Source organism: Myzus persicae, unplaced genomic scaffold, assembly GCF_001856785.1.
Source record: "Myzus persicae strain clone G006 unplaced genomic scaffold, MPER_G0061.0, whole genome shotgun sequence".
In the NCBI taxonomy this organism is placed as follows: domain Eukaryota; kingdom Metazoa; phylum Arthropoda; class Insecta; order Hemiptera; family Aphididae; genus Myzus; species Myzus persicae.
Window position 1 is genome coordinate 146,577 of NW_019102984.1, and position 17,218 is coordinate 163,794.

The following is a 17,218-nucleotide window of genomic DNA, read 5'->3' on the forward strand; positions in this document are numbered from 1 at the left end:
GTGGTTTACATTTGTAATACGGAGACGGCATAATATGTAGACCCCTTTGATTCATATGCGCAACTCGGTCGATGGCATATTTCCCTCGCCGGAATCTAACTTACAAGGATGTTATACCCGCATGTGTTGTCTCCGTCTCACTAGTGCGGAACATGGCAAATTTTCGCTCAGCACATCACGTTTAGCTTAGCTTAGAAATTAGGGTGAATTGACCTCGTATAAAAATTACAGGTAAGATTATTTCCTAGGACATCTTAAAAGCTTTTTAATTTATTTTTATTTTAAAACGAGTTATGAGTATTTTAAAATTGTAAATTGTTTTTACATCTTAAAATACTCATAACTCGCTTTAAAATAAAGTGTAATAAAAAGCCTACGAGATGCCCTAGATAATAATCTTGCCTTCAATTTTCATAAGAAGTCAGTTTACTCTAATTTTAAGCTAACAGAACTAAACGTAATCTGCCGAGCGTAAAATTTGATCTATTATTACGCACTTGTTAGACGGAGACACCATACTCGGATATAACGTCTTCTTATCAACGTAAGTTAAAAACGAGCGCGTACGACACTCGTCCATGTGAAACGATCCTAAAAAAAAGTCACTATTGTCCCATCAAACAATTTTTATTTTTAATATTAATGTTTAACTATAAATAATTTGTGCAAACTAAAAAAATGATGATACCGGCTTAATTGGTTTTATTGAAAACTTTACAATTTTTTTCTAGGATTATTATTTGCTGTCTAGACGGGGGACATACTGAACGAGTACAACTTTGTCGTGACGGTATGTTGTTTTTAGCTGGTTTTGATGAAAATACTCCAAGAATGATTAATTAATTTATAAATAATACAATTTAAATACTCACGTACATTTTGAAATATTTTAATAAAAGCATTGAATTATTCAACTAAAAGTATATCAGTTATATGCATTTTTGGAATATATATACTCGTATGTTTGAAATTGAATTCCTTTTTTCTGTTAACCAGATTTCACGTTTAATAAATAATTAAAATATTACAAAATGGAAAAATGTGTAGGTCTGAAGTGATTCCGTAGTATAAAGGTTTTATTGTATATCAAAATATGTTTATGACCATGTTAAAATATCAAATACATACAAAGTTCATTTTGAAATTTATTATTTAGTAGAATTTCTTCAACTTACAAAACTTTTTTTTTAATCAGGCAATAGAAAGTATTTAGAATACTGGAAGGAAAACTCTTCTGGTATTGGTTCAAATAAATAGATTAGTTATACCATTTTCATAAACAGAGGAAAAATCTTTATTTTTTTAATTACATTTGATTTTTTAATTAGCTCAATAGGATTTAGAAAAATAGATTCATAAATACGATAATTTTTATTTGAACCAATCTTGCTGAAGTGATCAACGTTGTTAGAAATAATATCATTAATAGTTATTTCTACATTTACACAATAATGATTAAATATGTTTATTATGTCTTATATTATTTATATTTATTGTATTTTTGAGGTGCTTAATATTTTATGTAAGCTTGAGAAAACAATTTTTTAAGTTTAAAATATTATAGTGTTGTAACTACGTCATACTTTGAATAAGAAAACCCCTTGACAATTTTAAGTCTTAATTCAAATGAAAAAAATTTCCCAAAATAAATTATTATTACTTAAAATTGTATGAGTCGATTAACATTTGACAACTATGCAAATAGAAACCATGAAGTATGGAGAATTGTCATTTAGTATGTTTTTATGTATCCCGGCAATCATTATTTTGTATCCGAGTTAATCTGATGAACGCTGCCTAGTAATTAGTAACTAGTAATTATCAAAATAATTTTTTTTAGTTTAGTTGTTTAATTTTGTTTTTTAAAATGACTTACAACTTCAAATATTAGCTGCATTAATCAATATGTTAAATTAGGTTAAGCAGTTAAAATCAATAAATTATCAATAGCTACTAATTTTAAATCATTTATCATCATAACACTTTTAAAATATGTATTTTTTTTTTAACAAAAAATGTTTTTTCTTCTAATTTTTTTTAATTTTAATTATTTATTTTAAAGACTTTTAGAGCAAATAGTTCTTTTTTTTCTGTTCAAAAAACCGGAAACGGGTGGGAATTGTTTAGCACAATTCTGCCACCCGGTTCAGTATCATTTATTTGCCAAATACACTTACATTATAATTAATTATACATATGAGGGGGCCTCTAACACCACCCTGTAAAAGCCTACCAAAATAGAGCGAGTAGTCCTGAACTAAATTATAACTCATAAGGAATATACTCAATTTGTGGATAAAAATTGATTATTGTATTTTAATAACTTTTTAAGTAAATGCTTACAAAGAATAATATTTTTTCTATAGGTGTACTGAAATGATATGTATTGATCCTTAACTTTTACTTATATACATATTAATATTAGTTAAATGGTTCAATTAAAAAAATTACATGAACATAATAATTAAAATGTGACTTTGTCTAGCCACATCTATAAGTGATGCAGCTCAATATATTTTTGGGTATCATATCTTTATACATAAATAGCCGATTTTTTGTACTCTTAATAAAATGTTTTAAAAATGTATTATTTTATATTATAGTTATTACTTACATAGTAAAAAATAAAATATGATAAATAGAAAAATAATGAACATAAATGATATTAAATAATATTTGGCTACTTATAGACATTTACTCAATAGTTGGTGATATCTAAATTGTTAAATTTGCTGTCAAAATATAAGATATGTAAATCTAATACATTTATATCGAGATTGCATCAATATCAAAAATCGATGTATTTAGTGACATTAATTTCAAAATATTGGTTTAACATCAACATTGTTCTGCATTACTAACATTTATAAAACTATATTTCTGAAACTTATAGACTATAATGACTGCTTATGTAACAGTCTGTAATTAAATTGAATATTAGTATTTGAGTTTATAGAAAAAATGAATAGTAATACAAAAAAAATCATTAACCTTGTGTTTACACAACCATTAGATATTGATAGAATACAAAAATACATACTACATATTGACAAATTTAAAATGTTAAATACTTACATTGAGCTAACAGTATAAAATACATATTGAAAAGACTGGTCCATAGCTGCATTAAGAATAGAACAATTGTATTGAGTGCATAAAATAAATGTTTTTAAAACATTCTTTTTCTTTCTCTCGAGAAATTTATCCCTCAAAAAACAAATTGAAATACTTGAAACTATGTTGTTGTGGCTGTACTTGAACTTGTGGTTTTAATTTAACTTTAGTAACTGGCTAATATTTTTGTTTTGGTGGTTATTCATCCTCATCTATTGACAAATCGAAAATAGATTGTTCTAATTTTCCATGTTTCTGCCATTTTGAACATCCTGGCCTAGGTTCTTCTATCGACTCTGTGGATTCTTCAAAGTCATCTATTTCAATAACTGTATCATCAATAGTACTATTCTTGTTTTTGGTGTCTTTACATTTTTCAGGTATAAACCATGAACCATTATCCAAAAGGCTGATTTCCTTGATGTCGTCTCGAAGTGCAAGTTCTTCAACAATTTCCAAAAAATAACCTTCTATTCGTATTTCATCATACAAACAAGATTCATGACACGTTGGGCATATCCATTTGGGATTTTTCTCGTTCATTAGAATGAATGTAGCGGCATCAAAACACTGTAAATGATTACAATGGATAGATTTTGCCGGTAGCTTCATTTTAACTGTACTCAATTGACACACCAAAGAAAAATTAAAAGATGTAGATGCCAAATCTGGATCGACAACTGTCAACCTTTTAATGATATCACTTTTTGTCTCTTCTGAACTCCTCACTTTATTAACGCGAAGTTCTTTTATCAAAGTATCTGCACTTATTTGTTTAACAATATACATTGCCAGGGCATACTTTTTCCCATCAGGAATCCAATATATAGTGATTCTGTTTGGAGAAATTGGATTAAGCTGTAAAATCTGAGCACAATTGATAGGTCCAGAAGTTAGTCTAGATTCTTTTCCTGGTCTTGCCGGGAGAAAAGGTGGCAATGGACAAGCAGTACTATTGATTTTAATAATCAGTCCTTTGGGCAACTCATCAGTTACCTTAGTACTCACAATTTGATCCAACTGACAAATTCGAATCTGACAGTTGAATAGGTAATTAGATTTGCCATAGGAAATGTCACGGTTCAATGCAATATAATCTAAATCTTCAATTGACATAGTATATTTGAATTCATGTTCTCTCATACCTGAAATAAAATAAATATTATAAATATAATTAACAATATAATAATAAAAAATATTTTGCTACCTTCAGGAAATTTTGATAAAATACATCTACTTGTATCATCGAGAAGAGTTGGTTTGATTACATCTTTAATAACTTCATAAAATGGTAGCTTTGTGAACTTGTAATTGGCTACAATTTGAGGAGATGGGATGGTAGTAGAAGCATTACTGTTTCCACTAGACGGTGGATTCAAAACAAGGTTTGATGTATTTTGTTGATTTGTGGGCAATTGCGGTCGAACTACAGTTTGGGGTCTAACTGGCTGATAACCAGATGCATACTGAATGTGATTGTTAGCCACAGTATTTCTAGGAAAAATATTTGCATCTGTAGGGCAACCACGTGCGAGTCCTTCTACTTTGGACGGAAACTGTGGTAATCTAGCACGGGGCACTTGCACTGATTGTTGAGGGTATCGTTGTAGTTGGTACGTTCTTTGTTGTCGGTTTTGTAGTTGATTCATAGAATGGTATATATCAAATATTTTTGATAGATATGCTATATAGTTAAGGTCAGCCGGCTTGGAACTTATTAATTCCATTGCCCGTCTTCGTAATTCAGTTCTTCGTCCTTCTATACTTTGTCCGAAAGCTCTTAAAAGTAATTTCAAATCATTAACCCGGAATTGAGCCAGCATGTTTCTACAAGTCTCATCATGGATATTACTCATCCTCACTAAAAACAAAATTAAAAAAATTTTTATCTTTTTTATTAAATGTAGTTTTCATGTTAAAATAATAAAATAAAAATATTGAATCCGCTTTAAAATAAAATATGTAATATGGGTTACTAATTTCTTATATCTGTAATCTTTTTATATTCTTATTAAAATAAAAATGCAGTAACCTGATAAAGAACTCATATAGAGGGACTTACATTTGGAAGCTTATCCACAGACTATATACAGCCAAAATAGAAAAATGAAAGAATACAAGTTATTAAAATTAGTTGCAAATGGCAAAAATCAAAAGAAATTGTGTTTTGATCCATCTGTACTATATGTTAGTATTGTATTTTCTAATACAGTAGTGCTCATCGAATTCTAAAAATGTTGATCGTGATGAGTTCTTAAATTATGAAAATCACATAGAAGAAAAAGAAATATTCAATGAGACATCTATATCAAATGTAGAACCTATTGCATTAATTCATTCAATACAGCGTTCATCTGCAGCAATAAATGAAGACAATGAACAAATCATTGAAGTTGGAAAAGAAAAAGTTGATGAGGAATTAAAAAATTGTTTAGAACCTATACAACCTGTTTCACTCTTTCCCTCATTGTCAAGGTCAAACACGTATACAAATACAATTGGTGATTCTGATTCTGAATCAATATGTGTAGACATTGGAATAGAACATCAAAATATTAAAGGTAATTTTGAAACACATTTTGATGCTTTTGTATTTGTACCTCCAAATAAAAATGACAGCATACTCGTAATAGCTAAATTAACATTTTTAAAGTACCATCCTATTCAACTAATTGTTTCAAATAGCTAAATTAACATTTTTAAAGTACCATCCTATTCAACTAATTGTTTCAAATAATTCCAAAGTTAAGTTCGATCCCAGAAACATTTATTTTCGAAATATGACAAATGGTGATATTGTTGAAAGAAGATGGATTTCACACTGTGCTTTTACTAAGAAAATATATTGTAGTACTTGCATGGCATTTTCAGTCAATTTATTAAATGCATTTGTTAATGGTGTAGTAGTTAAAATTAAAAACATTTATCTAAAAGTTCAGAAGCATGAAAATAGTGCAATACATAAAACTGCAAGTGAAAGTTATTTAAGAGCTTGTAGTAATAAAAACATAGATGTCATACTGGAAAATTTTCATAATAAAGAAGTTGAAAAAAATCACAAGGTTCTTGATAGGATAATAAGCATAGTAATTGTTCTTGCTAAAAAAAATTTGACTTTTTGTGTACATAGATATGAATCTATTAATAATAATACATGGCATAGTATATTTTTGTTACTTAATCAAATTTATGGTATTTTCAAGGTAATTAAATATAATAGTTGAATGTGTAATAACTAGAGACCGAATTCTAGTGCAATTGCAACTTTTTTTCCTTTGCTTTAAAACATATAAAAATAAATTATAAATCCGAATCATGAGAAGTAGATTAATTTAAACGTAGTTTTATTTTGGACAAAATTGCACGTTTTACACTTTTTATTCTAAATTGCACGATTTTGATGTTCGCTGCATAAAATTGCATATTCTGCATTTTTAAAATTAAACTAGATAATATTTCAGTTTTCAACTATACAAAAGGAAAAAGTGAACACAGGCTGATAATATTGTTAGAATAACATCAATTTAATAGTGTTTCGTGGTAAAAATAAATGACAGCAACTACTGGTTAGATAATAATTTGGAATCCCCAGCCATTAGCACTTTAGTTCTGTTTGATTGAGTGTTTCTTGAATTGGTTAGTGTAATTCACGTCGGTGTCGTGATTGTTTCATAAAAAATAATTTAAGTAAAGAAGTATAAACAAATTTTTAAAATGCCAAAAATTGGGAAATTTATCCCTCAATAAACAAATTGAAATACTTGAAACTATAGGAGAAAATCTTAAAAAAATAAATAATGAGAAAGGACAAATTATGGTTCACAAATTTAACTCTGTAGTGGAAAAAAACACAGGTTACGCTCTCATAAAATAATTACAACGACTGCATAAACGGTATGAAAAATATTAATGTTGAACAACAGCCTGCAATCATCGCTTGCTATAAAATGAGTCCTATCACTTCTGTAGATGTAGAACAAACATTTTCCAAATTGAAAGATATATTGAGTGATAGAAGGCACAATATTTCTGCAAACAATTGAATGTTTGTTATAATTTGGTAAGTACATTTATACGTTTTTAACATATTTTCAATATCTCATAACCGTCGACTGATGGCAGTTAGCACCGCCATTGTTGGAAAAACATTTTCAATAAAAAATAGTTTTCCCTGTAACATCCACATCCTGTCCAGCCACTTACTGTTTGTATTGATAATACGTTTTATGTAAATACACAGTAATGTTGTAGTAAACACAATTATGGAGAAAACAGAAGCCACTGTTTCTAATTGTTATAAATTAAAATATGCACATTGATTTCTGAGGACATTCTAATATTATTTATTTTATTGACTATTTTATCAGAATCACAAAATCCTACAAATAAGACACACCAAAGTATAATATTTATGTCAAGTGTACTGTGTAGTTAATTTTACAAAATTTAATAGGTTTTATTATAATTGTTTAATTTTGTATATTAACTACATAGTACATTTTACATAAATATTATATTTGTTGTCTTAATTTGTAAGATTATGTATTTATTATATTTTTCTACTGCACTTTGCAATCATATTTCCACAAGGATTAGATGCTGTAGTAGAATAGTAACATGATAACTGACTTTACTGCATCTTAATGTATTTATTTAAATTTAAATAAAAGTATTCTCTTGAATATTTTAATGGAATGTACATTCTTGTTTAATGACTGAATTAAAGACATATAAAAGAGAGAAATCTAGTTCAAATAGTGTGTCAAAACAGTCAAAACCAAAAAAAAAAACAGTTATCAATATGTCATTCTACTGAAAACTCAGGATTTAAGAGGAAATGTTCAAAACATTTAATAGTACCTATATATTTGCATATTAGTATTACCAATTAATTTACTCTCAAAACATTAGTTAATTTTAATGACAAGGTATACACAAATAATTTAAATTGAATTCCATTTATTTACATTTTAAATTAAACGTTATAGACAATTAGTATAACATGATAATATCTTCTCTATACTTAAAGGAAAGTTACTTTAGCAATAATTAACGCAGAGCCAAACCTATTTAAGTATTAAATTGAAATTTTGAGGATGGATTAATATTATAATATCAAATTCCACTAAGAAAGGATTTTTCAAAATTTGATTTAAAAGGGTTGAAATTGTAAAAATAAATTGTTTACGTACAAATTGTATATCTATACGTATACATATTTTACAGCACGGTAAACTGTGGGTTTCCATAACTTTTTGTCCGTCTAACTATGTGTTTGATCAGCATGTAGATATGAAATGTTCTCAGAAGTCAAATTCTACAATCTATCTAACTGTATCTATCTATGGATATAAAAATAAATCCCTATTTCACTTAGTCGAGGCATCATACTTATTGTTTATCATTTAAAGTAAATCCATCTATCTTCTATCTATGATATAAAACAGTTAATTTATAATTTCTTAGTGCTCATTTCACAATGGAATCAATCGGAAGATTAATGAAAACTTTAGTGAGGTTTTTGATAAGTGTTTGTTCAACGTGGTTAGTTTAAGCAAACACGCTTCAAATTTAAACAAACACAAGTCACCAGCGGGCCGCCGTGCCATACAATTCCAAGAGACTAGATAAGAAGATTAAAAAGATATGTAGAGTAACAGGAAGTTTGAGATGTTAATGTGTTTAAAATCAAACAAATTTAATGTATAATTGTATTTATTTGGACATTAATTAAATATTGTACTATTAAAGTAGAAATAAGGGATACATTTCAAATGAAAATGCTTAATATTGATTATGAACACCTTACAACAACATTAAAAAGGATTAACTACTTACATTTTTTTCGTGTCTTAGAATTCGTTCTTCAATGGAATTTATAAATACCAATTTGGTACCTGAAAAAAAAATTAAAAACAGAAAGTTAATAATTTTATAGTATAGGTATGCAAAAGCAATATTTAGTAATTTTATTAATTTTATAATCATTTTGATGTATTGTAATTAAATAAATAGATTTTTTTTTACAATTAAACATGTTTTATTTACTAACTTAGTTGTATGAAACTACATTTGTTTTATTTATGTTGTTAATCAATACCAGTAACTAAATTATAAATTAACAATAAATTAATTATTTCTTAATGTTGTAAATAAAACATATTTAATTTATGAAAATAATGTTCAATGTAATCATTTAACTAACTACCTATAATTACCTATGGATTAACATAATTTATCTATTATGTCATTTTTATGTTATAATTTGTATTTACATTTGTTGATCATTGAAAATATCCAAATATTGAAATAAATATTATTATTATGTTAAGTAAGTGATCATTGTTGTGTTTACAGTAAAATTAATGAATGTAGGCAACATTTTAAACAGTAAATATATACCTAATGAAATATATTCCGTGGTTAATACTTAAATGTTAAATTAAGTTTATAAAGTAAAGTTTAAAGCAAACAATATATGTGTTAAGAGGACGTCGCTTATAGCAAATTTCCATTCACCAGATTCAACAGTGAGCTGTAAATTTTGATATAAGAGTGAATCGACCTATTATACAATTTAAAGGTAAGTTTATTTTCTAGTTACCGATTACTTTCATTATTAAAAATATTTATTTTTTCTTCAATAAATAAAAAATGGAAAATTGTTAACAATTATCAAATATTAAGCTCCTAAATATGAATTTGTAAAGTAATACTATTTAGAAGAAGGAAAATAATATGAAGCATCTTGTTTAAAAATAATGAATAGGTAGAAAGGTTGAAAGACTTCACTATGATCAACACAAGAATTATGCACTTTATCCAATCATAATACAGTTAGACGAACAGGTATCCACTGAATAGAACTACCTAAAACATTAATATCCTTGGGCCTTGTCATGGGTGCTCTCAGAAATTTGTCAAGGGGGAGGCAAACATTTTAAATTTTTAAATTTTTGTTTTAGTATCTGATATTCTGATTAGTGAATAAGTATTGTTTGTGGCGTGTTTTCTTTCATATAGGTAGGGAATGTAAAAATTATTTATGAATTAAAATATGTAGATACTTAAAAATTAATCACACACCACTCATTTTAATTAATTAAAAGGCAAGTTAAAATTTAAAATGCATTTCTTTATAAATAAAATGACACCATTGACTTGATGATTTTGGGTTATTTATAAAATTAAATATTTCAAGCTTCTATGAAATAAATATAATAGATGTTAACACAAAAACAAATTAAGATCCAAATTATTTTAATGAATTAAGAACTTATGTCTCTAGAGTGTTGCCAAGAATAATTATAGAAACAAACTACTGTAGAAATTAATCACTAGTCATAAAAAACAAGAAAACAGTAAAAAAATAATGGCAAAAAGACGGTTCCTATTATTTAATATAAATTATTAATATGTTTACAGCTGCAACCAGCAGCTAGCAGTAGCCTTATCATAAAATTAAATATTTGAAGGAAAAAATGTATAATATTTTATAAGATAATCAGTACCACAGCCACGGAGGGGCATTGCCCAACCACACTAAAACCAGAATTAAATATGCATAATATGTATTATTTAGGGGTTTTTATTTCTAATGTCCAACCTAAAATTTTGTTTGCCCCACTTGGTGATTTGGTCTGGCTATGCGGGCTTGATGATAATTTACCTAAAAAAAACTATCCCTACTCGCACACCGTGCGGATGCCCTTGGAGTGAACAAGTTTGTATACAAAGTGTAGGTACATGAATATAGTAAAAGACAATATTTATTTATTTTTGGTAGTGCAGATGTTCTTACATTACAAGCCAATCTTAGGCTGATTCTAACAATGTCCTGTTAAGTTTAGGTTAACTCAACAACAAATTTTACTATCGGAAAAATTATCGCCTGTTAAGTGTCCGTTAACTTTAACCTGTTATTGTAAGAACGGCAATTAGTATCATAATACAGCATTGTTTGATTCATTTTTTGTTTCATTTGAGTATTTTGATACATAATTAACATTCTAATGACTAACAATTTCACTCCCGCCAATATTTATTCAGTGGATCAAATAAAAATACTTACATGTAACAAAAACGACCGTGAGTTTGACGAATGGTTTGTTTTATTAATTTATCTATGACCAATGAATATGAAATTAAATATCACAATTTTGTCAAGAACGTTTCATTTGTTTGTTGCCACTGAATGCGGTAATCCAACGTAGGTAGGCCGTCGTACTAGACAAAACACTAAAACAGTGAACGCGGGTTATACGAAATCTTCACGTGACATAACCTATGAAAAATGTAACCGAACGCTTTGTTCGGTTTCTTCCGCGATTTAAGATGATAGTGCTGCCCGACTAATCATGAAATAGTGTATACCGAAAACAGCTGGAAAATTCACTACTAGCGCTTGCATGTTATAGTGGCGTTAAGCTCAAATACCTCGGCGGCGACTAGCGCACCGTAAATCCTGTTTCTATATTTCGCCACACATCATTTCGCAAGCGCTAGTGGTAAATAATCCAGCTCTGAATCAGTTCTGGTCAATTTATTTGGTTGCCGCGACGGCTTTAGGTAGTATGGACCATACTGTATGGTTGAGTTACGAAACCGGGAGAGAAGCGAGCCGTGAATGTTCTTACCAAATACCTAAGATCATAGAGCGCTTTCAGCGGATTTATATTCTAACTTAATGGTAAAATATGTTAACACAAGTAACAACATTGATAACAATATATTAAAAATGAGTTAATAGTTAATACTTTTTTTTTTATTCAGTAATAAATGTTACTATGTATTATATAAAAATCGCATTGATTATTATTATTAGTATTATTTTTGATTATTCTATAATTAATGGTAATACCGGTATTGAGAAGTAAAGTAATGCAGTTAATAAATTATTTGACTAGTAAAGCTAACAATCACATTACAATTAATTTAAGTTGGCATAATAACTAGGTATTTATAATTAATCATACTTACGAGATTCCATTTCGACTGCCATTATTATTATATTTGTACCCATCATTGGGGTCCAATTTTAATTTTAATTATTTAAAATAAAATTAATTTAGGTATACAGTATACACTATACAAATGTATAAAAAATATTAAATATGACACAATCACAATTAATACACAAACAAAGACCTCAAAGAAAAACAAATCTCGAGTGACGTGGCTCGTAAGAATATCGAAAGTCAAGATCGCAAATGACAGTGGCGAGACGTCTAAAAGTCTTAACTGTTGCGGCATATAGTGGGATGAAAAATAACCCATAACCCACCATTTATAATGAATTTTTCCAGTATCTAGTTCAAAACTATTTCTCAGCAATACATTTTACAATAACTTTCAGAATCCTATCCCACAGAGTTAAAGATTTTACATTAGTCGTTTCCCTGAAGTCTTGAAACTGGTTTTTGAGAAGTTTTATGCCACCAAAGTCGTTCGTGAAGACTGTTTTGGTTCAATTATATAAATCCTAGAAATGAACGATTCATAACTATATAGATAAGCAATATGAAGATCATTATTAATATTACTCACTATGTATTACTCAAATTAGACACAATAACCTAATTAAAAAACAAAGCTATATTTGCGTTCAAAAAATTTAACATATTTATTACCTATATATTTCACATAGGTGTAGGCATTGAATAAAAATATATGTACCTACCTTGTACCTATAACGCAGTATTAACTTATACAACTTAAATATTTGTATAACTTATAATTGTTTACGTCTTTAAGTGGATCGCAATTCGCAGAGCACGTATTTTGCATACATTTTGGGCTATTAATAAACCTTAAGCGGTGGTAAATTACACAAACTTTAATTTTTATACATGTATAAATATCTAAGCCTTTAAGAAGTCGATTTTAAATTTTAAAGACCTAAATTAAGGTTTTTGTTTCAAAAATCCCATGAAATACATTTCATTACATTTGTATTTATTGCCAGTTGGGCACATCTGATTTTAAATTTAAAAAAGTGATTCCTATAGAGCATAGTGTAAAAGCTTATAAATGCAACAATTTTTTCAAAATAACAATCGAACAATTGACTACCGCTTTTATAGTAATTTGTATAGTTATGCAAATAATATATTTAATCTTTCGCGAAGTAATGTGCGTGCGTGTGCGACAATTACCCGACGCGGCATTACAGCGATTTTCATAAACACACACTAATGTTCATTTACTAACGCATAAATATAGCTCAAAAGTTTCTGTTATGTGAATTGCCTAAATATTACTCCTTAAGACATGATAATATTATGCTGGGGCCCCTTATTGTAAATTCACAAATTCATAGGTAGTGGATTCTCCTTAACTCGATACCGGATAGGGAAGGTATCGGCACACCGAGTCTTAGGATTTTAACCGTTCCTAAAAGATCTATTTTTAATCAAATATTACAAAACTAACATACACTTGGCACTGAGTTAAATTAATTATCCGAAACTGTCCATGCTTACGCTTAAAACCGACACATATTTACAGCGGTCCTCCGTCATTTTCCAGATAGCTAGCCTATAAATATATTTATTCCGGATCTGCGGCTACACTATAGTCTATGAGTTATAAAATATATTTTCATCTTTAGAATATCTTAGATAAAAATCTGGCAATGGGCCTAGAATCATTTTTGACAGTGAGACCCGATTACCCGAATAACTTAAGAACTAGCAATTATATAGGTTTAATTTAATAGATTGTAAGTACTTAATACTTATAGTAGCCTACTATTAGTAGGGTACCTACTGCTATAAGAATATAGCCGATAAAAAGACATTCCTTTTTATTTTTCATAATTCGCAATTTATTGCAACGTATGCCATTGGAATTTGATATATTATAGCCGTGTAGACCGGATTGTAATGCTATTACATAACGGAAATACATGTAATCGGTTAGTATGTCTATCGATTCCGTTTCGTCGACAATTGTGAGCTGTTCAATTTCTATTTAAAAATATGAGTTTAATTGTAAGTGACGTTATGATAAGTGAAAAAAATAAAACATTGATTTTTATAAACGATTTTAAATTTTGTTTTCATAAACTATTGAAAAATGATATACAACGTTGGAAGTGTTTCAAAAATACATGTAACTTATATTTTTTGAAATTTTTTTTATCATTATTAATTTTATTAATTATTATTTTTATATCTAACGACGAAAACAATATTTTTGATGTATATAATTACGAAACGATAAAAAACAATATTTTTAACCTACCTTTAACAATATAATATTAAATAATGTATTTATATCGGACGCAATTAGTATAGTTGTTAAATATTATCGGGACGCGATTCGTATCAAAAAGGGATCTTGGGACGCAATTCGTTTGCAGCGAAATTTATTTAGCAATATAGGTGTATTTGTCAAAAATACACGATGCAAATCTATATCAATGCATACTTTGTAACACGCCTACACTCATAATCAGAATGGTTTTTACGTAGGTAGTTATAATACCTAAGTATACATACGAGTAAAAAAATACATTTTTTTTTCAGTAGGTAGGTACACATAATAATTATAGTAGGTATAGGCATATTTATAATTAATTAGTAATTACCTATACAAAAAACTTCCATGTGTTAAGCCAAGTGGCAACATTTAAAAAAAAAAAGTCATGATTATTATTTTCAAGTGCAGGGTCAACTACACATAACGCGAAGGAAATTTTGTTATTTTGTAGTATGGACACCTAAAGGTAAACATATACAATAATACTTTAAAATATATATATTTTTAAATTGATAAATGTATTATAAACATCTTATCATTGAAACAATTTTTTTTAGGAATGTTGGTTGATATAATTGAACGAGACGAAATATTTTGGACAGGTAAAATGGAAATACCTTTGTCAGAATTCTACCTCAACCACATGGTATCAGAAATAATTTCTCCATCATATTCAATTTGAATATTCAATTGTGAATTATAAATATACATATTACTTACGTAAACTTATTAAAATTGACAAATATATTTCTTTATTGTAGCGAATAGCGATATAATTTTTATAAGAAGTATTCCTCTTTTGACTAAAATAAATATTGACATTAGATAACTCTGCAAGATATCAAAATTTATCACGTAAATGTCGTCGCGTTGTTGATCGAAAATAATGATCGACAATAATGATCGACAATAATGATCGACAAATGGCTATGTGCCGTGTACGAATGAATAGGTAATAAAATATAATAGCAATTTTTTTTTTCACCATATATTTTATTTGAAATTTCAATACACCGTCAAATTTTCAAAATATTTCAACTTTTTTTGAGCTATTTATAAGCATAATAAATTTTAGGGTTTTTTAATTTTTTTTTTTTTGCTAACGTCGATAAAAAATGTTAAGAGTAAAAAATTAAAAAATTTCCTAGGTACACTCAAAAGGTATTGTTATAAATATTGTTTGAGTTAGGTACGCCAAAATAACTAAAATATTTTTCGTAACGCGGCGTATTTACGGTTTCTTGCTGCTTTAGGTATATCGTTTGTCAATAGTACACATCTTCGGCCCGTGGCTGTTGAATAATAATATTACGTGAGTATACAAAAATAAATAATGTAACGAATAATTCACTATGTATATATTATAACAATTATAAGAATAACATACATACAGCGTGCGTAGATAAGAACACGGTGCGCAGCGATCGTTTACCATAGCCACGACAAATACCGACGTTGTACGAGCAATCCCGAACGAATTCACACACACTAATGATAATTTACTACTAACACATACACACACACGAATAAATGATGAAATTGCCTATACACAACCCCTTAATAAATCGCCGCTTCCAATCCCCTGCATGTATAAGAATATTTAATATTATGTTAAAATTGAAATAAGGCGGGCAAGTGGGTGTCGCTCTGCTGTACAATAGGTACAATGTATAGGTAACAAGTAGGTCACTGTAATGGATGGTGTTAAATTTGATAGGTACCTATAATATCATTGTATACGGAAAATGACTCTGGGCGAAGACGGTCAGTCAGAGTCAGTCTATGATATATTACTAAGTACCTATATTTGATGATATTATTGCGAAAAAAGTAATTTATTTACATATTTACACGGAACATTGTTTTAAAATATTAATTAAGTTATTGCCAACAAAATACAACTGCGTATAAGTTTGATTAATAGTACAACCCCTTGTGTTTGTCAATTTAATCTTAGTATATGATGTATTATATAAAATATCAATTTATGTTGGATATATTATATCTCAGCACAATCGTATGATCTAGACCAGTGGTTTTCAACCTTTTTGGGTCGCGACCCCCCATTTTTATTTTTTTTTGTACTGCGATCCTCTTCAAAAAAAAAATGTTGTTTTATTTATCAAAATTTGATTTAATTACTGAAAAAATATTTATATGTTATACGATTTTGATTAATTTACACTTAAAAATTTAATTAATTCATAATACAACATTATTTTAAAACAATACAAGCATATACAATAAATTTAAATATAAAAAAAATACATAATTAACTTTATTTTATTTTAAAATAAAATGGAAAAATCATTTCATCTATTATTTTTGGCGACCCCCAAACCTATTATTCGCGACCCCCAGGTTGAAAACCACTGATCTAGACTGTTGTCTGTTTTTGGTTTCAGGGTGAAACAATATATAATATACAATATTAAACTTTGAAAATAATAGAAATATCAAGTTTTTTTATATTGATATTAAAACCTGAAAATCTAATACATTGCCTATAGGTACCAAGATACCATAATGCAATATATAAAGTAATGTTATGTAGGTAGGTTAAATACATTAATTTAAACGGCAATAATAAATATCAAAAATCGTTTGTCACCTTTTTTATAAGAGTTGGCTCAAATTAGACAACAATGACGGATTTTTTAAAGTTATTATTTAGTTTATTTAATTTATATTTAAAATAATTATTTGTTTTAAGATTTAAATTTTGTATTGAGCTTTATTCAGAATCATTTTTCCGAATGCATTGTTTCTTATAGTTGCATTCAAATTTAAAATACCAACCACATTTACAAGTAGTAGACAACTAAATTATCGTGATTATTGG

General features: G+C 27.9%; 1 protein-coding gene across 1 annotated transcript; it reads right to left on the reverse strand.

Moving 5' to 3' along the window:
- Positions 1 to 2,645: 2,645 nt before the first annotated feature.
- LOC111033525 (E3 SUMO-protein ligase PIAS2-like) lies at positions 2,646 to 11,451 on the reverse strand. Its single transcript, XM_022314302.1, has 4 exons — positions 11,186 to 11,451; positions 8,953 to 9,011; positions 4,322 to 4,975; positions 2,646 to 4,259 (listed from the first exon to the last, which is right to left on the reverse strand). Exons 3-4 carry the CDS (start codon positions 4,968 to 4,970, stop codon positions 3,313 to 3,315), a joined length of 1,596 nt encoding a protein of 531 aa, XP_022169994.1. The 5' UTR covers positions 4,971 to 4,975; positions 8,953 to 9,011; positions 11,186 to 11,451; the 3' UTR covers positions 2,646 to 3,312.
- Positions 11,452 to 17,218: the final 5,767 nt, after the last annotated feature.